The sequence below is a fragment of the Sciurus carolinensis genome, chromosome 1 (assembly GCF_902686445.1).
Source record: "Sciurus carolinensis chromosome 1, mSciCar1.2, whole genome shotgun sequence".
Taxonomy (NCBI): domain Eukaryota; kingdom Metazoa; phylum Chordata; class Mammalia; order Rodentia; family Sciuridae; genus Sciurus; species Sciurus carolinensis.
In genome coordinates, this window is record NC_062213.1 from 105,893,576 (window position 1) to 105,919,152 (window position 25,577).

The 25,577-nt window shown below is 40.1% G+C and overlaps 1 protein-coding gene across 1 annotated transcript; it reads left to right on the top strand.

The window, feature by feature from the left end:
- Positions 1-584: 584 nt before the first annotated feature.
- On the top strand, positions 585-5,029 carry Nhlh2 (nescient helix-loop-helix 2). Its single transcript, XM_047518345.1, has 3 exons — positions 585-739; positions 1,136-1,455; positions 3,245-5,029. The coding sequence occupies exon 3, from the start codon at positions 3,253-3,255 to the stop codon at positions 3,658-3,660; it is 408 nt and encodes a 135-aa protein (XP_047374301.1). The 5' UTR covers positions 585-739; positions 1,136-1,455; positions 3,245-3,252; the 3' UTR covers positions 3,661-5,029.
- Positions 5,030-25,577: the final 20,548 nt, after the last annotated feature.

Consider the following 25,577-nt stretch of genomic DNA (forward strand, 5'->3'; position numbering starts at 1 on the left):
GTTTCATAGCAAGGTTTCTCCCAAAAATATCAATATGCTTAATCAAACCATGTTGATGTCTTTTAAAATGCAAATGATCTCTAATAAATACTCCTTGCATATCTGAATACTTTATATTAATTATAGCATCTTATATAATATGTATTTTCATATGCTGGGTACAAATATTTTTCTAAACATTAAGAAAAGATGCTGGTTTTATAATATGCCAGAGGAATTTTTCCATAGTCAGGATATTTTTTATTTGCACTTAAATACTGCATTGATAATCTGAAAATAAGAAATACCCTGATTATGGCTACAGACTGTTTAAAGGCTACGGTTTCTATCATGGACTGCTTTCAACTGTTATATTTTATGGCACAGATTCAGTGGGAATCTGATCTGCTAAAATATTTGGGCTGTGAAAACTCCCACACTGACAGATGTCAAGTCCAATTAAGTGACTCATGTCCAGGTTTCTGTCCAATAGGATTTCCCATTAAATATCAATTTAGGGGAAAAAAAATTCCATCCCCCTTCTTAAGCCTTTATCTCTTTCACCATCTCCAGGCTGAGTCAATTGGTACCAGGAGAGCCAAGAAGCCACACACGCAGCTCTGCCTCTTTGCTCTGGCTCTCCCACCCTCTTCCTGTCTTTCTCTGCTTCCTTGTCACTGTTACTCCAGGAGACGTTCACTTTTCACCAACCTTTCTCCAAGCATCTCCAAGCCACTGACTATATATATTTTGCTACAAGGTAAAGAGAGGAGGGGGTGGGGCGGTGGGTGTAACCAAGCCTTGAAAGACTTTGAAACTGGAAAATAGGTGCCTTTTAATAAGACATACAAGTAAATGAGGGATGAGGAAGAGGCAACCTTAGCTCCTAGTTACAGTATTGTGTTCCTGGGAACTGGGGAGACATCAGCTGAACAAAGCCTTATCTGGGGGGAAAAAATCACTTCTGAGCAAGATCTCATCTCTGCCCTCCACTTCCCAGTTTCTGCTCAGCCTTATTAAGGAAAGGAAAGGATCCTTCAGGATGGGAATCTTATCTTAACCATCTTTCTTATTGATTATTCCACTATTAGAAAGTGGAGGAATCAACCTTTTGATGTGATTGTGTTTATCTCTGCATCTCTTTTGTTATTTATAGAGCCCTAGAAGAGGAAAAAAGCAGACTTATCAACACATCGTTTCAAAAAAAAATCAACAACGAATTTTTCAAAATGTTTGAGAACAATTAAAAAGAAAAGGCATTTTTGATTTCTCAACTAAGTGAACAATCATTCATGTCATCCACATCTTGAGATACTGTCCCTCGCTGTGGGCACCGGCGAGGTGGCAACTGCTCTTGCATTTTTGAATGTAATAAATATTTGCTGCTTTTAATATTTTCCGGAAAGTCCCCCTCGGTCTTCCCTGGAATTTTAACTTAAAGAGTGGAGAAAAGATTATCGAAAGGGCTTTTGCAAGGTAAGACTCCTTTAAATCATTTTTTTTCCAGCTTGAAACTAAGTTCGTTCATATTACATTTATTTCATTCAGTTCATAAAGAAATAAAATACAAGACATAGTATTTATGAATATTTTAAAATATATCTGGAGGAGAATTTAACATGTTTTGAGGAGAACCCAGGAACTTTTTTATGCGAACTACAACTATGTCGTGGCTTATTGTGATTTTCCATTACTCGCTAGATACATTTTTGCCCTTTCAATCCAACAGTGCAAGTTGTTTTACTTATAAATGTACCCTAGAAAAACTCGTAGGGAGTGAAATGTAGTTCACCTGGAACATTTGTTTTTATTTCGCCTTAGAGGATCTGTTTCCCTTGCACGGAAACGAAAGCTGTTTGGGAGCCCAATTCGCTCAGAGGCAAGTGCGGGGCTGGGAGCAGATCCTACATCCCCTGCTTTGTTTCTCTAGGAGCAAGCCCTCCTACACCTAGCATACGCGGGTTTCCCTAGCTTGGAGAGTCGCTTGGGAGGCGCGCGAGGGGACTAAGGTTCGCAGCTGGGTCGCCCCTCTGGGCACCTGCGGGCGGTGCACGCAACCCCTGCAGGCGCCTTTCCCCTCCAGCTGGCCCTTTTCTTGAAGCCCGAATTTCCCTGAAGCCCAGCGGTTCTGAGTTGACCCCTCCCAGAAGATGCGCCCACTGGGTTCCTGCTCCAGTGGTCCAGAAGCCGGGCTAGGTGGCTTTTCAGGGAGGCCATCGTCAGAAGACCGCTAAGCACAGACTTTGGGCTTTGGCCAGGCCTCTCTTGGACAGTTGCGCACTGGGGAGCACCGGTCCCGGGAGCGCCCAACTTTGCCATGTAGATGCCGTTGGCGGCCGGGCATCTCTCAACGCCGCGGCTCCTTCTGCCCGCCCCGCCGCAACCCCGGCTTTTCCCATCCCTCTGCAGTCTTCCTCCCCAAGCGACGTGACCGCCAGCATTTTCCAGTGAGGCGGTCGGCAGACTGCCGGGCATTGTATTATCTCACATCGCTGCGTCCCTAGGTCCCCTATGTGTGTGGCTGTCTGCGTGACAGATGGTGCACCCCGAGCGTGCGAGGGCATAGGAGTCAATTTTCTTTTGAAAAGAGCCTACACGATTTTTCAATCATTTCTTTATTATTTCGGAGGAGGGTGAGGGGGTCCAGGAAGCCCCGGGAAGCTTGCTATCCGCCTGAGCTCAGGGATGGGGGTCCCAGACAGTCGGCATCCCAGAGCAGTGCGCCCCCAGTGCAGCATCAGGCCCTCGGGCGCGGCGGCTTTGCGGCTGTTCTGTTCCAGACCCTCGGGTCGGGAAGCAACCACATTTTCCCGTGCCATTAAAACCTAGGTGTATTCGTCGTTCCGAATCATTCATTTGTCTGGAAAGGGGACCAGGCGAGGGAGGCGAGATAACGCAGTTGATGTTTGACCAGAGGAGACACAAAAACCCACCGCGCTCAAGGCCTGCGGTCATTCCACAGCCACAAGGCCACAGGCCGGCCTTGGCCTCTTATAGGCAGAAGTATCCGTCCGGGATGTGGCCTGGGCCACGTAGAGACCTCGCCAGCTCCTGCGCCAACCGGAGGCACTGGGCTCGTGGCCGCGGACTAGCTACTCTGCGTTCCTGCCCGTCCTCCCTCCTGGCGCGTGGGCCTGATGTGGGGAGGGGGCCCGAGGTGTGCGTCCGCCGGGAGGGCCGGCGTGGTAGGCACTCGCCCGCCATCCTTTATAGCAAAAGAAGAGCCCGATTCCCTTTATTGACTGATTTTCTGACTCCCCCTCAGCCTCCAAAATGATGCTGAGTCCGGACCAAGCCGCCGACTCGGACCACCCCAGCTCGGCGCACTCGGACCCGGAGTCGCTGGGCGGCGCGGACGCCAAGGTGCTGGGCAGCGTGTCGGACCTGGAACCAGTGGAAGAGGCCGAGGGCGATGGCAAGGGCGGCAGCCGTGCCGCGCTCTATCCGCACCCGCAGCAGCTGAGCCGGGAGGAAAAGCGCCGCCGCAGGCGGGCCACAGCCAAGTACCGCTCGGCCCACGCCACCCGCGAGCGCATCCGCGTGGAGGCCTTCAACCTGGCCTTCGCGGAGCTCCGCAAACTGCTGCCCACGCTGCCCCCGGACAAGAAGCTCTCCAAGATCGAGATCCTGCGTCTGGCCATCTGCTACATCTCCTATCTCAACCACGTTCTGGACGTGTAGGGCAGGTGGCGCCGCGGGAGGCCGCCTGTCCTGGCGTTTGCGAAATACGACCGATCCTGGCGGTCGCCACCGGGATGCCACAGGCGGCGACGGCCCAGCGGCAAGGCCTCCGGGAGACAATTGGACTGGGGAAGAGGTTCACAGCCGGTTCTCTCTGGTCAGTAGGACGACAGGGGAAGGTTTTCAACGCTGGGATTTGGGGTTGGCTGGAGAGCCTTGGGGCTCACAAGGGGTATTTTCCAGGCCAGAACCTTCTGGAGGTACCCAAGATGAGTCGCCATGTGTATTAGGATCCCCTTAAGGGTTGTTGCTTTAACCCACTGGAGACTTTGAGTCTCCTTTATTTATCTCCTACAAATCTTCATGTTTTGAAAGAATGAGGGCAGAAGCTCAGAGTACAGAACTTTAAACTATATGGAATTTTTCTAATTGACAAATCACCAAACGTTGGGAAGGAGAAGAGGGGGGAACCTATTCCATACAGAGATTAAGGCACAGGAAGGTGGGACAGCAAACTTTCTGTTCCTTTGTCAAAAGAAAGATTATATTAAAATTCAAATAGAACAAACCCTGAATATTTGCAAAGGTTAAAAAGACACATTAAGAACAAATATACTGTAGAAGGATTTGAGCTTGGTGAGATTTTAACCCCAAGATAGGCCTCTAAAGTAGACAGGATAATCCATATTTAAGTGGAAAATATAATATCTGATTGCTTTTTCAGGCCAAGTGCCCCTTTATATATCCAAAAACATCTATTTGTGACCTTAAATATGTGGACCCATAGGTGCAGTTAGAAAAAGACAACCTATTTTTATTTATGTTAGAAGGAGTAGAGTATTTTTTTCAAGACATTTATTTTTCAGAGTGGTGATAATTTTACTTTGGATACTCTGTGCCAATTTATTTATAGTCAAGTGTTTACACTTTTTCCTGTGGAATAATTATGTCTAACTTTTTACGTGTATGTTGAGATTATACTGTGGTCTTTCTTTTTGCTCTAATTATATTGCACTTGTATAAGAAATTTCCCACTTCTCCCTGTTTCTAAACATATTTTATATATTAAGATGTTTGTTCTTGAAAGGTTCTTTTGTTGTGAGATCAGCAACACTAGCACTTCACTATTATAGTTTTTTAAAAAAGTAAGTGTTGTTTTTCTTATCTGTATTTATGTCTGAAAAGTACTTTACAAACTGTTTATAAGGAGAGTAGCTTCTTTGTGTGTATGTGTGTGTGTGTGTGTGTGTATGTGTGATGTTTGTGTGTGAGACGATTTTAGGAAATTAAGTTATTTTCCTAAAAAAAAAAAAAAATCAGAACTACTTTCCTCTGTGACAACCAAAAAGATAAGTCTATAACCTGAAAATGTTTCATGTTCTCAGCTGTGAAACTCTTAAAACAAGGAGTGTATTTTAGAGACAAGGGAAAAAAAAAAAAAAACACATCTGCTATCCAAAGATTTTAGTCTTTTTCAGGGTTTTTTTGTGTCTCTGTTGCTTTATATAATGCAATATTTTGTAGTGAAAATAGATATAATCTGGTTTCTATCTGACGAGTTTTTCATATCTCATGAATGGTGCGCTGTTTTGCATATAAATAAAGGTATCAAATAAAGTCCTCTCTTTTATTTTAAGCATCTGTCTAAAAATAATGAACATGCTGGTTGAGCATGAAATATCTTAATGAACTCTTCCTTAGAAAGGAACAAATAAAACAAAACAAAACCTTAATGTAAACATACTCATATACTGAGATTCATGTATCTGAGGCTTTTCTAAAATTGGGCATGGATCAATTTATAAATGCATACCCACATATAGGGATGACGTAGATCATGCTACCCCCAATGAGGAAAAGCAGAATAATGTTTATGTAAAATATTACTTGAATCACAGATTCCTTTGCTCTATAAAAAAAAGTAAATATCTTACTAAGATATCTTCTTTAGTAACCAACCCCTTCAAGGCAGAATTGGGAAACTGAGGCCCCAGAAATGATCTGCTTTAAGTCACATAGCTACTTAAATGGCAGTCAGAAAGACTGCCATTAAACTGTTATGCAGTGACAACTCTCCCTCATGGCACTTATTAAAAACCAGGGGTATATTACTCTTGTAATACTCAAACATTTAATCAGTACACAGATTCAGGACGTGACACCTGCAAACGAGGAAAAAACAAAAACAAAAACAAAACAAAATCCTGGACCAATCTTGAGATAGGAAGAATGTCGTTTACAAAAACCTACAGCTGATATAAAGATGTGAAATTCTCATCTACAAGCAGAATACATATCTTAAAAACTAGATGTCTGTATGTACACACACATATATAGAATAACATGAACTATGAGTCTATATCACACCAAATTTCTGGTTTAGGCATAAAAAATTCAATTATGTACACACAGTCTGCAGATAATAAGCATTTTTCACTTTTCTCCCAGGTTTCTGGTTGTCAGACTCAATGTTCACAAAAAAAGTGGGACTTCTTTCAGTTCTTTTAATGGAGTTGCTTAATAGGAAAGCACTTCCTACCTAGGACATGAAAAACAGCAGCAACGTCCTTTGCCTGGAGTCTAGACAAGGTCTTTGCACCACAATGGTGACCAGTAACTCTCTGACCTACAAAGATGCAGGCTGTCTAGGACACTGAGTGGCTGTAGGTGTGCTCACTTCTAGGCAATGGAGAGAGACCACTACTCTCAGTCCTTATAGCACCTCTCTATTAAATAACAGAAAATGTGGCCCTGCTCCTATGCCAGGGAAGTAAGGTCAACTTCTAACCTCTGGAAGCCTTCTGAGGGCCATCTTTTGCTTTGTGATGTGCCCCATTTTCAATTGACCAACACAGTCCTCCCATCACGTCTAAGAGGGACCTGTTAACTCACCTGCCCTTACTGTTGAAATTGGATCAAGGGCAGCATCCCTTCTCAGCTACACAATCCATGAAATCCCAGGAGGGGCTCTTTGCAATGTCATTTCAAATGCAAAGTTGCTGAGCACCTTCCAGAGAGAAATGACACTCTCCTAGAGCAGAGGGTGACTGACTTATCCCTTGAAGGTAGCAGGGACTGAGTGATTGGTCAACCTTATGTGAGAGAGTAACAATTCTTTGAATAATCATGACGGTATTAGTCATTCTTAAATTGAACAGTTATTTATTGATGATCTACTGTGGACCAGGTAATGTTCTAGATGCTAAAAATAGAAAAACTATATTGTTCTGGAGAACACTATTTTGGCAACAACAAAAAAAAAAAACATTTAATTTTAGGTAATGCTAAATACTAGGAAGAGAAATAAAGCAGAGTAAGGAGGGACAACAGGAAGTGCCAGGTGGGCAGTACTTCAGACAGTACTGTCAGGGAGGCCTCTCCAAGGTGATAAGCTCTGCACAGAAACTTATATCCACCTGGCCAACTTCTACAACTTCTGCCACTTGAATTGCCTTTTCTTCTCATAGCCTGTTAACATGTCTTGAGTGCTTATGACCATAGAAACCGCCTGTTCAGATCACCTGCATTTCCCCAGCTGGCCCCAGTCTTATCCTTCACCAAGCTTGGTCTTTCCCCACACAGACCTGGAACCACCTGGAGCCACAGTTCCTGTTGCTACTTCTATCACTTTCTCAATCCTCCCCATTGCTCAACAACTTCCCCAAACATTGCTGCCCCCAGAAAGCTTAGCCCCACCTAACCCAGTGGTCAAGGCCACATGTGCTAAATATCTCTCTGCCTAGATGACCTTTTCCTCACTTCTACCACTGCCCAGAGACTTTCAGAGAACAAGGAACAAAATTGATAGCCAAAAGAAGGGGGAAGGGAAGGGGAAGGAGAAAAAAGAAAAAGAAAAGTCAATTTTCTTCCAGGAAGAAGAAGAAGGTGTGTGGCAGTGGGAGAGGTCATGGAATAATGGGTGGTAGGATGGAGTGGGAAAGAAAGGAAGAACACACTGAGAAGAGAGGAAGTGGGTATGGAGAGGAAGTGGGTATGGAGAGGAACCAAACTGGATGGGAATGGGAGACTTGTGGAGAATACCTGCTTCCCATAGGAACCCTGTTTTGGGGATACCTCCAATGACTTTCCTCCATGAACATATGTCACCAAACTGTTTGATGAGGTAAGTAGACAGAACCACCCTCTGAGATGCAATGATTTATATTGTTCACATCACAGCTGTCTGTCCCTAGATGCCAGTTTCTTCCCACTTGAGAACCAGTCTGAGAAAAAACAGCCAGTACCATTTTCCAGGTGTTGATGGGCTCTTTAACTTATTATTATTATTAGTAGAAATACTAATAAGTTAACATGGGTTGAGTTTGTACAATGTGCTCACTGAGAACACATTGCATTATCTCATATAATATGTATGGATGCATTATCTCATATAATTCCCACAATTCAATGTGATAGAAACTTTAATCATTTCCATTTAACATAGGAAGAAATTGAGTCTTAAAGAGATTAAATAACTTGCCCAGAGTCACAAAGCCATATTTGTTGATTTATCAAAGTGTCTGTCCCTACCCATCATATTCTATAGTTGTCCTTTGATACTGGGTGACCATGCCACACATACCCTCCCGGTACAGGGGTGTACTGCCTCAGCCATCCATGTGCATAGGAGAAGCCTCAGCTTGGGCTACACTTAAGGAGCACAGGGAAGCGGTTGAACAAGTCACTCCACCCAGAGGATGGATGAGCCGAAGCCAAAACTGAGCCTGTGCTCTGTTTGCCAAGTCAAGTATGCTCCCTGAGGTGGGTCTAAACTATATGGAAGAAGGGAGGCCTTTTTCTATTTTGCAAGAAGACCTTGCAGGATAGTGTCAGCCCTGGGACAGCACCCCCAAAGGAGAGTCTGCAGCCAACCTGGTGCTGCCCATGGCCTTACTATGCACCAGCACATGGGTGGGTCTGGCTCTTCACTGTCCCCCACCTACAGTACCTCCCAGCCTTTAGAACCATCTTCCAAAATCATTCTCCTGCCTAAAAACTTCTCATTGCCTATTTTGAAATAAATGAAATTCAAGTTCTTTTCCTGAACTTTTCACTGTCTTGGTCCAGATCCTCACGAGCACAATCTTCAACCACTCTCCCCAAGGTTAAATGTTGCTGCCAAACCCAAATTCCTCACTTCCTAGACAAGACAGGCCTTCTTTAACCTGAGCCTTAGCACTTAGTTTTCCTCTGTTGCTGATCCTCTCCTCCAATCTCATTATTCACACAGAACATTCCAATTATTCCATAGTGATCCAGTTCAAACATAACCATTCTGCAGTGCTTTCCTCCGCTTCTTTGGACAGCATTAGCTGCTGCATTCTTTAAGTCCCACATACACACATCATTATGCTAGAATTTATTGTTTCTCCTATTCTTGTGTGTGAGATCCAAGATTCTGGAAGCCAGGTTCAGACACTGGTTCTGACCTATCCTAAATGTATGACATTGAGAATGTCATTATAATCCCTGAAGCCTCTGATTTTGAGTGTGTAGTATGAACAATATATGTATCAATCTCAAATGGATGCAACAAGGTTTCCATGGGATAATGTATAGTTTCCAGAATAGGAAAACATAGTAAATGCTCAATATGTGAAAGCTATTTCCTAATTTCTTTGTATTTTTACTATGCCTAGGAAGTTGTACAGAAGCTAAAATCAGTTTTAATTTATGAATGTCTTAATGATTTCTAGTCTCCACCAAGTATATCTATCTGCACATTACTAGCTCTACAAAGAAGTCAGAAATTATTTCTGTCCTCTAAGAGAGAAAACATAGGTAAGTTAATAGTGAACTGTGGAATATACCATAAATGCACACATTCAAAGTTATTTACGTGTCTAAAAGTGTCACTTCATTGCTTGTTGGGGGCCTGGCTTTTGCATTTTCTGTTATCACCTTGGTTTTTAGCACAGTGCTGAAGGCTGTGATAGATACTACAGCAGAATGGTCAGGAGCAGATATGAACAAAGCATGCTTGTGTGCAAATTCCAGCTCTCCTACTAACTGACTGTGACCTTGAACAAATAATTAATTCTGTGCCTCACTTTATTCATATGTAAAATGGGGGTGATACTGTACCTAATAGTAGTATTGTTAGGATGATTGATTTAATTCACATAAAACACCTAGAATAAATATGTTTGGCGTATGTTAGAAATTCAGTAGCATTAACTGTATTATCTCTTAAGTTAGGTTACCTTTTCAAAAATGGAATTGAATAGTTAAACTATTCTTTAGGTAATGGACAGAGAAATTGTTGGCGTTTTCTGGTCAATTTTGTTAAGTGTTTCCAAGTTGGTAGGGAAGAAGTTCTTCATCTCCTTGCTAATTATTCCAGAAAGCTATCAGGAAAAAGTGTAGAGTTCAGGAACTTCTTGAATCATGAGAAAGGTGGTATGATTGGTAGAGAGGAGGTCCTCTTCAGATATCCTGGGATCAAGATGGAGTAACTAGAAGGAAAGATCACTGAGTTCAATCTGCTAGAGAGAAGCAAGGATTTGACCAAATGAAGAGATAAAGATGAAAGAAACTCCTCCAGAGATGACTCCAGAGGTACATTAATGGAAAGTAACCAGGGATGGAGATGGTACTTGAAGTGGAAGGGGGTGAGCTGTGCTAAAGGGTGGAGCTTTATGATAGAGGAGGTTGTCTTAGGTCAGGTGTGAATCCTTTGGGGCCTGGGTAGGTAACAATCAATTGGCATGAATTTTACACCCCACTGTATTTTAAAAAACACTCCTATGGAATAATTCAAAACATCTACAAAAGCCAAGTGAATAGTACAATGGATTCCACTATGCCCAACATCTACCTTCAGTAAGTATCTCATTTGTACCCTTATCCTCTCTCCCACTACTCCTTTGAAATTTTAATTTTTATTGTCTATAAATATTAAAAGATAATATAAATATTATGAATATATAACGAATTAACAAACATGGTTCACCTGATGTTATTAAAATCTTGTGAATAAATCACAAACATGTTGATCAGTTTTAGGAAAGAAAATAGGCCTTTAAAAAGTTATGAAGGTAAATTTTACTAATAATTAAAAAAAAAAACCTTTTCAATATCTTCAGTGGCTGTTTATTTTAGGGTTAAACCAAAAAATCAAAACAAAACAAAACAAAAAAAACACAAAAATCACAATTTCAGTCTTCATATTTTAATATATCAATGTATCCTAAACCTATTAATAGCATGAAAAATTTCAATCTGAAGATAATTTTAAAAAGCATCAAAATAAATGATCATGTGTGATCATTTTAAAATTAGGACCCAAACAATTCTAAATACACAAAACAAAAAAAAAAAAAAAGAAAGAAAAGAAAACCCAAACCAAACCAAACCCTGCAAATGTGCATTCAATGCATGTAAGTGAAATGTAAATTTCTGAAACAACATACATGCCCATTTATATCAGATTCAGCTGTCACAATAAATTCATTGTAACAGACAGTAATATGCCTCTAAGTCCCTTCCCCTTGAAAGTCATAATATTTCTGGGAACTCATTCATTATCTGGTAAAAATGTGTTCATTCAAAAGGGAAAAAAAATGTTGAAGGTATGGGTCTGTGCCCTAGAAAGTCTATGTTCAGCTTTTTTATACATAAAGTTATAAGGAATCAGTAACTGTACGTTAAAACAACCATTTGCTTTTAAAAGCAAATCCCAAGCATAGCATCTTTTCATCCATGAAATATTGCTAAGTCTCTGAAAGACAAGGACTTTAAACTTTTTAACATAACGAAAATACCATTAGCACAGGGAAACATATTAACAGCATTTCCTGAATATCATCCATGAGCACTCACATTTCTAAAGAATTTCACAGTGGGTCTAATCCACCTTTCCCTGATTATCCTCTGTCTATACCCAGTTGGACACTCTTGTTGGTCAGCTTCTATCTACTTTTAAAATTTACTCCTGTCCCCCTTTACTTTAGCATTTTTTCTTATGCAAATGTTTGATGTGAGCCCCCTCCCGCTGCCTGCTGCCTGTCATGGGTGGCATGCTTGAGAACTGTTGTACCAGCACAGAGGACCACACCACAGTCCAAAGCTGCTCTGCAGGGTATAGAGGGGCAGCTGGCACTTGGCGGCTAGATAATGACAACAAAGATGAAGAAAAAGTTATGAGGAACCACTAGAACATGTTAGACTGAACACATGGCTGGAACCCACTTTAGGCAGATTTCAGTATTTAAAAAAAAAAAAAATCAGGTGGATATTCTTAGGCATTGGTCAGGATAGGGGTTGAAGGTGACCTGGAATAGGAAGCTCTATACAGACGTAAAGGAGTGGGCCTGCCAGCCCTTCCTGACAGCAGTAGCCTGTGGATGTCCAAGTGTCATTAACAACAGTTCCTTGTGTGGACTTTGCAGTTTAGGAAACTCCTCTGTCACATGTGCTAACTCTGTGAGTCTCTCAGGCCTGTAGTTCAGAGGAGACCACTGATACTAAGTGGTTTAGTGACTCACCTAGGGTCTTACACTGCAGGGCAGAGCCACTTGGAGGACTTTTGACACCAATCCTGTGCTCATTCCACATGTAGACACCACATTCTCTACCCTGGGCTGCTGCCTGGGGATTAACGATAATATCAGCAAAAACAAAGATACAGGCATAGCATCTACCTGGTGCTAGGCATTTTCTCCTTTGTTAGGTCACTTGCACCTCTAAACTCAGTGAGGTAGATGGTATTATTTTCTAAATTTAGACGAGGACACCCAGACATAGAGAAGTTAAGGTTACATGCCCAAGGTTATATCACTATAAGAATTTGAATGGAAAATGAACCCAAAGAGCATTACAATTCAAAAGCACTTTGATAAAATGAAAAAAAAAAGTTTCTTTTTTTGTGTGTGAAAAAAAGAAACATAAACCACAGTAACTGAAAGTTAGAACAAGTGTTCTCCGAAACAGCCCCAGTCCTGGTCTAGACTTTGGTTCATTAGACTTGTGGACTCTTGCCACAGAAAGAGGCCTCAGCATCACAAAGGGTGGATCTTTGCAGAAGAGCTCAGTTGCTGGGAGTGTTTGCAGTCTAGCTTTGCAAGATTCCCTGTTGACCTTACTGCTCTGGATCAGGCTTGGGGAGGATCAAGCCACCCTGGCAGGATGATCCCAACAACTCTCAGACTTCAGAAAACATGCAAAGAGGTTTAATGGTTAGTCCCCTGTACAATTCTAAGAAAATGGAAAAAGAAATGAGTACTCTTACTAGAGAAGCCTCACTGTGAGTAGAAGGGAATATTGCTTACTACTATCGTAGCTCATTAACAATTTTTTTTTTTTTTTTTTTAAGTGAAAACCTGAAAATGAAAGTTTCCGGCGGCGTTTAGTAGTTTGAACTTGAGGAGTTACAAGCTGCCTGGGTCTGCGCAGGCTCGAGCCAGGCTGGCGGGTGGTGTGTGCTCGCAGGCCTGTTTCTCTAGCGTCCTAGTTGTATTTGCATGTGGGCCCGGATTTGTCTTTGGCTTCTTGTATGGTTTGGGATGAGACCCTCGGGTCCCAGGGGAGGGGGGCAGGTGTTGCTCCAGTCGAGCGAATGGAACCAAATTACAGGCCCGTCTGTCACCTCCTCTGGGAGAAGGTGGAGGGAGGGAGGGGGACAGGAGCCCAGGAAGGGAAGTGGGGGGAGGGGAGAGGCCAGTGGGGACCAGAGCTGGGAGCCCCGCTGCCCGCTCGCGCTTGCCGGTGAGCGCCTCCCTTCCTCGCCTAAGGATGCTCTCAGAGTCAGCCACCCGACACCAGGACCCGCGCCACAGGGGACAGAGCCGTGGAGCGGCAACCCGCCCACGACCCTCAGCTAGTCCCTAACCCGCCGCGTCCACTCGGCGCCGGCGAACTCTTCGCGCTGGAATTGGCTTTCACTAAATTGACTGATATATTTTCTGACTGCACTGACTTAGGGACTATGTCTCTATTCTACTGAAAACAGAAACATCTAATGGATCCATTTACCCTCGCCTTTTAGTCTAGAAAGCGACTTGCTCTTTCTCACATACACACTTTGAGCCACACTAGTTTGGTGGACGCAGAGTGCACCGCCGTGATGTCAACCGGGGTGGGCGCAGTCCCTGCACCTTTGTGGCGGTCTGTCCTTCAGCGAGCTGGTGAACGCTGATGCTACAGTGGTGCTGTCCTGAAGCTTCATTAACGTTTGCAAGTTACTTTGAAGCTACCAGATATACGGAGAGATAAGGATGAACACTTTCCTGTCTTGGGCGGTCCCCAGAGATCTTCCTTCCACGGAAGGTGGAAGGTCCCGTAGGGCAGGACAATGTTATTCTAATCTACCCGAGAAAAATCCAACCAGCTAATGTGAGTCCTGTGTGGAAAACGGAGGACAGGAATTAAAAAATTGCCATCTTTTTGCTCTCTCTTGTAGATGGAGTGGTACACAGCACAGAGGAGAGAATGGCGGGGGGGGGGGCGGAGGGGGGGACAAGATCTCAAATCAGAGCAGTTCTAATAAGAAACAAGTTCTTGTCACATTCTCCAGACTCTTATGGAGAAAACGGTGTTTTTAGTGCCTTATTCTTTTTCCCTGCCTCTGGGGTGGGAAAGGTTAAAGAAATTGTCAGTTCATACTAGCTCTTTCAGGGAGAAAAGAACTGAGGCATAGAGTGATGATGTACTGCAGGTCCAAGAAGAGACAAATTTCTTCCCCTTTTCTTTGACAATAAAATGATTGACAGAGATAATTCCCCATGTGAGAGGGAAAAAAGAATCACTTGCAGATAATGGGCTCTGCTTAGATTGTGGCTGATAAGACTCTGTCCATCTGATGTCAAGTGATGACTGAGAAGTGAAAAATTAATTCTGTTATCCAGCTGTTATTGCTACGAGGGACCCAAATACCCAGATGTTTCTAAACATCTGGGTATTCGACAGCATGTTTTTACTGTGTATCCAGATGTTTGGTATTGTGTAGACAAAGACCAAACCTAGACACAGAAAAGAAAAATCACTGATTGGGAAGAGGGATGCCAAGAGTTGGTTTTACAAGGACACCTAAGAAGGGGAATAGAGTAAGGATGGGGGAAGGAGAGGGGAATTAAAGAGAGATAAAAGAAATATAAAAGTAAGCACATTTTCAAAAAGAGAACGACTTTCTATTTCTTAATAGCCCACACCTTGTTTGCATTCTTACCAGGCTCTACCATAAGTATTTCTGCTTTACCAGGTCTGGGTGACAAGGGAAAGGGCATTAGAGTGCTACCAGGAAGAGAAACCCAGGAGGAAACCTAGAGAAACATCCTAGGCATTAGACTTTCCCAGGGAGGGCAGCTATCTGTCTTCAAAGAGGTGAGACCACAAGGGGGGGAAGTGATTAATATGCTGGGGGAGGAGAATAGTTACTACACACAGGAATGAAAAGTCAAAATTCCCGTCAAGGGTATCCAGATTAAGTAAAGCATTCAAATGTCTCCATTAGTCGACTTTGTTTTCAGTTATCCATCAGGATATTGAGCTTGGTGTAGACAGAGCCAATGATGGTGTAACAGAAGGAAGAGGGTAATTGAGTGGGGGAAGGTTGTGCAGTTTGGTGACAGATTTAGGGGAGGGGACATGATGTGATGGAGGTGACGGTGGGAGTAAGTGTTAGGCTTTCAGAACAGCTCACAAAGGCTCCTGTAATTCCCAAGCTGTCTGTTATCTATGAAATGCAAATCAGGAGGGGAGTGACATCATGTCGGATTATGGCCACAGGGAGTAATTATTTAGACATTAAAGGCTATTGAAGGGAGTGGTTGACAATATTAATGATGTCCAGATGGACAGAGTGTGATGTTAAAATTATTTTCTAGTACAAAGAACAAGGGAATTTTTATCAGGTTTATTCTTCTGTTGGACAGTCTATCTCTTAGAGGTTTGCTTCTCAAAGAGAAGGTGACACTGAGAGATGACCTCTGGAAGCAAAGCATAGGGAGGTTTGCAGAAGGAGCTACTTTCTCCAGCTCCTCAGAGGAAAGGGACAATCAATATGCAAAACATTCACATAATAATTATGACAATAAAAAGAGGAAATTATCTCAGGAAGCTGTATGTAACCAGCTGGTGGTTGGAAGCTCTTCTCTCCTAATAGTGCCATCACCCCATTCTGACTTTTTTACCCCAATAAAGAAGCACTCAGCAACTGGTTGCTTTTCATGGCACTCTCCCCTGACCCCCATAAATACTAGTGCAGACACCTTGTTACTTTATGCTGGTATTAGCATAAAGGCAACGACAGTCTGAGCCATTGGTATGCAAGGTCTACACAAGATGAAAAGAGACCTGAAGACCACAGTGTGGACAAAAGAAGGGAGGAAGTCACATCCAAGGATCCAAACTGGGTTCAGGAAGATGATCGAGAGGCCCAGTATACTGATGCGGACTGTGGACTTGACAGTGCTCCCAGGGGTTCTGCTCTCATCACAGAGAAGCTACCCAAGATTTGGGTGGGAATTCACCTGTTCTCATCTCTCTGACTCATGTGAGAATGAATGATACAAACAAGGGAAACCAAAATGTCTCTTTGACATATGTAGGTTTCTTGCATGAAATGAAAGGATCAGGGGCATAGGTAATGTTCTAACTCTTTATATTTGAAAATCACTAAGTTGTTAAAGAAAGGATAACCCAGAAAGCAAGCAGGTAACTTCAAAATATTTTCAAAGATTTCCCTCACCTCCACTCTCCTGAGGTTGTGGTGTACATTACCAAGAACACAAGACTCTTGGTCAGGGTCAGTTTATATGGATGGTGATTTCCCTAAGCCAGGAGCCTTCTAAATGCTCCCATAGCCCCTTGTATCAGTTTCTATCATAGCACTGGTACTATGGTCCTATATTGGTCCATTTGTGTTTCTGACTTTTCTCCTAAGTTACATGCTTCCTGGAGGTAGGTACTCTGAGTTATAGCCATGAACTCATCAGTAAGTGTGATGTGTCAGGTGTATAATAAGTGCTTAATGAATGTTTGAATAATGAACTGCAAGAATGTCACAGCTAACTTTATAAACTGTTCAAGAGGGTTCAACCTGGAAACCTGACAGTGAGGAAGACAGATGTTGATGGAAATATTAAATCTATTATTATGGAGCATAATAACTAATGACATATAAAGACCAATAATAGCAGAAAAGGTAATAGATAATTATCAAGCAAAAGTAGTTGGAAAGAGACTCAGGAATGAAATGTGTTGCCTTGTCCATATGCCAATTTTCAATTCAGTTATTTGAATTCAATTCAACAGATATTTATTGAGTGCCTATATGCTATTGCATCATGTACACAATGAAGTAATTATAAAAGAAATATACAATTTTAAGAAAACTCAATAAATATAGAAAGTATTAAAATTTTTGGTGTTTGGAAACATGAGTGGAAATTGTCAACACTTCATCTATAAAGCAATGCAGTATTTCGGTTTAGATAAAAGTTAATAATACTCATGATGTGAATTGAAAATCACATAAAATTCAAATTCTGGTGTACATAAAGTTTTATTGGAATATAGCTACACCCACTTGTTTCTGTTTATCCCTGACCTAGAGTGGCAGAGTTGAGTAGTTTGCAACAGGGACTTTATGGTCCACCAAACTTAAAATTGTTACTGACTCTTTGTGAAAAGTGATCCTGATTGAGAGCAAGAGCTATAGAATCAGAATACTTAATTTCAAATTCCAACGTTATTTCAAATTCCAATGTTATTACTACTTGCTTTCTGTGAAACTTTGAGGAAGTTATTTGACTTTTTTATGCCTTGATTTTATCATCTGTAAAATGGGCCTAATTCTTTAACAAACTTTTGAAAGAAATAAAATGTTTAGAATACTTTTTATAAAGTGTCTAGTATACAGAGTTCTCAAAATTCAACATTAAGATAATATACAATTCAATTAAAAACCGGGCAAAAGATTTGAACCATCATTTCACCAAAGAGATATAGATAACAAACAGCACATGCAAAGCAGCTCAGTACTGTGAGTTATTAGGGAAATGCCAATCAAATTCATGATGAGATATTGCTGCACAACTGGTAGGATAATTAGAAAAAATGTAAAAAAAAAATACTTACATTACCAATGCTGGCAAAGATATTCAACCATTGGAATTCTACTCACTGCTGGTGGGAAAGTAAAATGGTAAGGCCACTTTGCAAAACAATTTGGAAGAGTCCTTCCCAACCTCTTTAACATCTTTTTTTATTTCCTTGTTCTGTTTAGAAGCTATAATCACTCACCTGATTCCTTTTAGGTTTTATGACAGTAATTTTGTACATGGATAATTGTTCAAATTGATGTTTCTGTGAGTTATGAACCCTAGAAATTTCTATTTGACTATACTGCTAATGTCACTCTCAAAACAAGTAAATCTGACATTAGAATTAAGAAAGGTAATTCTCCCCAAAAGATGATAATTATTAGAATAACTCCGAGTAATATTCTTGAGAGATCATATTAATAAAGATATTATTTTCATTGAAAGATCAAGAAAAGGTAAAAGAGAAAATTGGATATCATCATAACTTTATGGAGTAAAACAATAGAAGGATTAGAATATGAAGATGGGAAAACTTTTCATGATATTTTCCAAAAACATGGACTTCATAAAAGATAAGTCATATGGAGATTCATTCCAGGAGATCAAAAATATGATTCTAGTAAGATAAAATGAAATAAATGAAGGGGATAAAATTATAAAGAAGTAATACAGATTTTTCATAGATAAAAAACTACATAATTTTTCATATTGAAAGGGCATTGATACATATACTCCCTTTGCTTCAGTTATCTCATTTGTAAAGTGAGGGAAAGAATTACCTCACAGGGTTATTGTGTAAAATACATATAAAGTACTTAAACAATACCTGACATATAGTAAGTGCTTAGTACATTTTATTTCATTGTTGTTATTTGTTACTAAAAACAAGATGAATGGAGAATCACCCACACATGAGCACATTACTGGAAAATTTAGGTCTTCAAAGATAGAGAAAAATTTAAGTTTCCAGGGAGAAACCTATAAAAGAACATGATTTGCATTGGTATTAGCATCTCATATTATGGGAAAGGAAAATAAAGCAATATCTTCAAAGGCTTCAGTGAAAAATGATTTTGAAATTGGAATTTTATACCCATCCAAATTATCCATCAAGTATGAAAACAAAATGAAACCTTTTTAAACATGCAAGGCCTTAGGAATTCTGCCTCCCACCTACTCTTTCTTCATAATACATTTGAATACATACTGCAGGAAAAAATAGGGCTTAAACAAAAAACAGACACCAAGATAATATGAATGTCAAATAAGAGTTTCTCCTATTTAGGAGGGCAGAGAAGCAAAGATCCAGAATGATAACGATATAGCCAACCTCAAAAGCAAATAGTCCAGTATGGATGGAAAATATAGAAGGCAACAAGATGGAGGTCCCTGATTATAAAAGGGATTCTAAATATTTGAGATCTGGGAAAAAATAAATCTGAGGTATGATAAAGCAATTTGAAAGATCATTAGAACTATCAGTAAAAATACAAAACTTTTAAAAAATGTGTAAGTTCAAATATGAAGCTAGTACAAATATAATCAAGAAGTTAGTGGACCTCAAGAAGAAAATGAATCTATTCTGAAATGCAAAATGTGTTATAAAGTGACAATTGAGATATGAAATGCTAAAATGTAACAAAAGACTTAACAATTATTATGTTGCAAGAAATGGGTATCTCACTTTGCTATTAGAAACAGTTCCTTTGAAATGGAAGAAATTTCAGAGATTGGAACTTTGCAAACATAGTATACTATTCAACCTTATGGTAAATAGTATATGCTTAGTCATCAAATGTAAATGTTGTTTGTAGTTTGTTTTCAGTTTCAATTTTGAAAAATTTGGAGCACATACAAAAGTATTTTATGGTATAATAAGCCACTACAATGCACATTACCCAACCTCAACCATGAATTATCTCATGGTCAATTTTGTTTCATTTATACTTCCCATTTACTTCCTTTCCCCACTCCCTACATTATTTGAAAATATATCCAAGTCATCATATCATTATATCCACAAATAATTAAATATTTGGCTCTAAATGATAGTCTTTCAAATACACTCTGTGCTAGAGTTTGGAAGTGGAGTGTTTCCCAAAGGCCCATGTGTGAAAGGCTTGGTTACCAGCCTGAGATGCTCTTGGGAGGTGGTAGAAACTTTGGGAGGTGGGACCTAGTGGAAGGAAGTTAGGTCATTGGGAATGTGCCCTTGAAGGGGATATTGGGATCCCAGTCTCTTCCTGTCTCTCTCTGCTTCTTGGCTGCCATAAGGTGAACAGTTCTCCTCTGCCATGATGTACTGTATCACCAGAGGCCCAAAGCAATAGCACCAAGCCATCATGGATTGGAACATCTGAAACCATTAGCCTTCTTTTAAAGTGCATTATCCGAGGTTCTTGGCCACAGAGGCACACAACTGCCTAACACAATAAGCCTGCCCTTTAAGTTATCTTTTAATCTGTAAGATCTCCCTCCACCCCTTGCTTGCTTACTTATTTATTTAGAAACCAAATTATTTTTCTTACTGAGTTTCTCAGTCTGTTTTTTTCTAGTTAAGTCTCCATTTGCTGTCCTTTGTCCTTTGCATTTTCTATAAATTGGTAAGTAGATCTGGAAGCTTGCTCAGATTCCAGTTTGAATTTTTGTCAGGTTAGCTTTTATCAGCAGTGGTATGTACTTCTATCAGGAGGCTCATCATGTAGAGTTGGTTCTCTTATAGAAATTAGCAGCTATTGATTGATTCACTGCATAGCTTTATTAATCCATTAGTGAATTTAAGTTTTTTTTTTTCTAATTCTATCATTCCTTCTTTATTTTTGGGGGACACTTCTATAAACTTTTTGTCACTAATCATTTGGTTAACCAGAGTGACAATAGGGAAGACAGACTAAATTGCTGGCTTCTTTTCTTTCTTTGACAGTTCATTAATGAGTTCATTCTCTAGCACTCTCCAAAGGTGACTTAAAGATTTTTAATGTGTTTTTATGTGTTTATAAAATAGCATATTTAAAGTAATTGTTGTGTTTCCATTAATTGCAGGTATTATTTTTATTAATGCTCAAATTCCCCCATTGCTGGTCAGTAAGAGCCTTTTTAAGTTGGCTTCTAGTTCCCCTCCATTAAAATCCAAGTAATGTCTCCTAATATTCTTGCTTTTGATATGATAAGATGTTCTCAGATCATCTTGTTCATTTTCTTCCCCAGATCCAAACTTAACCATTTTTCTAAGGCATTCTAGTTCTTTAGTGCACAGTGATGCTTACAGACCACAACCTGAGTGGGGGTCCTCTTTGCTACTGGCTTGCCACTGATACTAAACCTTTTCAGTGTAGAGTCAGGAAAGACTTTTGTTTGTTTATTTTGCTTTAGATTAAATTATTACTTCCAATTCAAATTCAAGATTTAAGATTGGCTCATTTCACTTACCATGATAATCTCCAGGTCAATAACAAATTTAAAAAGAAATTTTAAAGAATAAATTTAAGATTTAGGACTTTTAGTTGCTCCTTTGTGACTTTGCACCTCCATTTCCTTTCTTCCATGCTAACTATGCCAGTTCTCAGTGACACCAGTATAATTATGTGTTTATTTGCCTCCTCCTACATAAAAATGCAATACAATCTTAAAGCTGAATAGACCCAAAATTACTGTGAAAGGTAAGAAAGATTCTGAGCTTTTTTTCTTTTTCCTAGCAGTTCTTTTTGACTTAGAGTATATACCACTGGGGATATGCAGTCATATTTATTGTATTTTAAAGTTACTTGAAATAGTTTCTTTCTATGTAGTAATGTAACTAACTGGATTTTTAGTTAGGATCATATGTTTCATTTTGTTTTCAATTTTTCAAAATTGCTTTTTTAAATTTAACTTGAAATTAAGTAGGCTATTTACTACATATTCAAAAGCTGTATCTACAGGGTTATCTGAAACATTTGTTTTACATTCCTGTGAGGGCTTCCCCTCAATTCTCTCCCTCTTCCTATAGAGATTTGTTTTTATAGTTTATCCTTCATTTCCTTATATAATCAATTTCATGCGTGTGTACCTATGTATACATGTAGGTATGATTGCACTTTGCAAATCCAGCATTTTTTACAAATTGAAGGTTTGTGGTAATCTTGTGTTGAGCAAGTGTATAACACCATTTTTTTTCCAACAGCAACAGGTGATTGTTAACATTTTAAAAAATAAAATATTTTTTAATTAAGGAATGTACATGTGTGTACTCATATCTCTCGAACTCTTAGCTAAATGGTGGCATACTATATATATATTCCTCTTCACACTATGTTTTCATTTAATATATCCTATAAACCATTTCTTAAACACATAGGGAAATATTCACTTTTAAAAATACATCCAATGAAGAGTAATTGAAAAACTATAATAAATTGAAAATATTTAAAGTATATAATTTGATTAATTTTATGCTACATGTAAACCATAACCAATATAACAAGAATTTCTGTTACTGTCAGAAGTTTGTTATGCCTCTTTAGAGTTCGTCCCTGTCCCCAATCTCTGGTCCTTTCTGTCCCTTCAGGTCAAATTTTATTTTCCAGAATTTTCTTCAACATACCTTTTTCTCCCTGCCTTTTTCACTCAGCATAATGATTTTAAGATTCTTTCATTTATCAGTAGTTTGTACCTTTTTATTGCTGAGCAGAATTCTGTGGAATGGATATGTCACAATTCCTTGGGTATTTGGGTTGTCTCCAGTTTGGAACTATTATTCATAAACCTGCTGTGAACATCCACGTGTCAGTATTTGTGAATGTATCTTGCCACTTTCTTCAAAGTTTAATGTACGCTTACCATGAGAGTCAATTGTTCCACTCCTGGATGGTCCCCTTTTGTACCAGCACAGGACTCTGTTGTGAGGATATACCACATTTCATAGGACAAGTTCCCCAACAGTGAATATTTAGGCTATCATTAGTCTTCTACCATTATAATTAGCACTGTAACATATAATCTTGTGTATATATCTTGTTTTTTTTTTTTTTGTTATTGTATATTTAGTGCAGATTCCTAGAAGTTGGACACCTAGGTTCTCCTGAGAAAATAGCATCAAAGAAGGGGCTAGTAAACAGAGAAATCATCTGTTTCTGTGCTATGTTGGTCAACTTCACATTACTACAATGAAATGCCTGAGTTAGGTTACTTATGAAGACAAGAAAGTTTACTTATCTCATGGTTTTGGAGATTCGAGTCCAACACTGAGCACTCCCATCGGTTTGGGTCATTGGAGAGAATGAAATATCATAGTGAGAGTTATTGAATTGAATCCAAAAGTGAACCAAGAATATCTGAAATTATAGTCAACTTACTCAGCCCAAATAATAACAAGATCCAAGAGAGATACACTTTACTGTGATTTGATGTGGTTTATGCCCTGAAAGTTCATGTATTGGAAGCTTTGTCCTTCAAGTGTTGATGCAGAGGTGGTAGAAACTATGAGAGGTGGGGCCTAGTAAAAAGTCATTAGGACACTGGTGACACAGTCCTCAGAAAGGAATAAATTGGGGTCGAGGGACCCCAATTTGTTCTTGCAAAAGTGAGTTGTTTTAAAAAGAGTTAGCCTGGCCCTTGAAAGTCCTTCTGACTTTTCCTCTGGTCATGTGATCTCTCCCTTTTCACACACTCCCACTGTGATGCTGTCAATCATGTTGTGATGTAGACAGAAAGCTCTCAGTAGAGCCCAGCAAATGCTGGTGTCATGTTCTTCAACCTCCAAAACTGTGAGTGAAATAAACCTCTTTTCTTTATAACATATTCAACCTCAAGTATTTTTTATAGCAACAGAAAAATGACTTAAGACATTTTAAAACTAGACAGTTTATAATAACAAGGTCAATTATCAAGCATATATAGAAATTTTAAATTTCATATGCAATTGAGTATTACTTTTTTTTAATGAATTTTGCTCCACTATTCTGTCTATTCATGGGTTAAAACTATCCTATTTTCATTATGACTCAGAAGGGCTTTGTTCTAGTAGGTCTGGGCTCTCAATCTCGTCCCCCTACTCTTGGAGTTTTTCTAACTGTTCTTATTTTTCCTGCCAAATGGACTTTATAACCAATTTGTCTAGATACACCAAAAAAGTTATTGATATTTTATTCTATCATATTGTCAATCAATCAATACATGTACATATATACATACACACATGTACATACGTACATTTATTCAATTCTATTTTGCTTATTGGCTTTTAACTTTAGAATAAAGCTATAAATAACAGACTTAAAAATAGTTCAAAGCAGAATACCCTCAGTCTTGGTAATATATAAGGGAAAGGAAAGCTGATTGTAATTGAGTGATTAAAAAAAGAGGAGGAAAGGTAGAAAGAGGTATAGTAAGTAAGACAAAGACTCAAGCCTATTTTGAAGTACCCCCCCCCCACCAAATAGCAAATATGTAAAGTTGGAAACCAATTCATGTACAATAATTTTTAACCCCAGGGAGAGCTCACTGAAAAAGGGCAAGGAAGGCAAAGACTAGATGATGGGTGTCTTTTCGCCTTTTCCATCTGTGTTTGTTAGCTCTTCATCACTGGACCAAAGTACCTGACAAGAACAACTTAGAGAAGGGCAAGTTTATCTTAGCTCATAGTTTCCATGGTCGGCAGCCTCCATCACTCTGGAGGTGAGGTAGAACATCATGGTGTAAGAGGAGCACTGCTCAGGACATGATGGCCTGGCAGTAGGTGGGGGATGGGACGCAGGGAAGATGCACCCTTCCAGGGCACACCACCAGTGACCCACCTCTTCCAGCCAGCACACCTCTTGCCTATAGTTACCACCCATTTAAACGAGGGAAATAGGATAGATTGATTAGGTTACAGTCTTCATAATCTGTTCATTTTACTTCTGAATATTCTCACATTAACACAGGAGCTTTTGGATGACACTTCATAGCTAAGCCATAACACCATCTTCTCTCTGTATTCCAAGAGGGGTTTCTTTCCTTTTAGTTAAATTGCAGGAATTAATTTGATTATTTACACACACTAAGGAAAAGTAAGTAGGCTATAAATTACTGAAATGAGTTTACTGAATTCAATCTATACTCACAGGCAGTGATTTGGGAAAGTAGAAGGTAAGGCTTCTTCAGTTAGTATCTAGAAAAGGTCCAAGACTCAACCACACAATCTGTCCCTAAACCATCTAGGACTTCTCAGCAAAGTCTTTCCTAAAGGCTTCATTCCTGAATCCTGTGTGCTGGAAAACACCATCCAAATTGACTTTCCAGATATTTGTCACTGGGAATGACCACATATTATTCCAAGAAAAAGTTATGTTCGTAAACATTAGACAGGAATAAGAAAGCTATGAGTCTGAGCTTTGAAACAGTTATAAAGACAAGATGACCTAAGGTGACCCAGATGCAGAGGGAAAGGAGAAGAGGCTAAAAAATTAATAAGAAAAAAATGAGGATTTTGCCTGCCTCTCGCCTGTCCATCGCCTGCCTTACACCTATCCATCACCCAACAACACACAAGGTTCACCTCCCGATTGTCCAACAACAGTCAGCAAACTGATCGCCGACAGTCAGTGGAGCACCAGCTGCCTGCTGTTGCCTGGAAGTTCACTGTCACAGTACCTGCAGGTTTGATTACACCTGGCTGCTGCCATTTTGAGACAACAACCAGGCCCCGTAGGACCCCTGGCCAGACTGACTAAGTCCCATCTCCAGGATTCCTCAGCCCAACCAATCACTCTCTGCCTCTGGGGCCCTCACATCAACTGACTGCTCCCTGCCCCCAGCATCCCCAGGCCAACTGACTGCACCCTATCACCGGGACCACAGACCTACTGATTGCAACTGGCCTCCAGGATCCAGCAACCACACCAAACACACCCAACC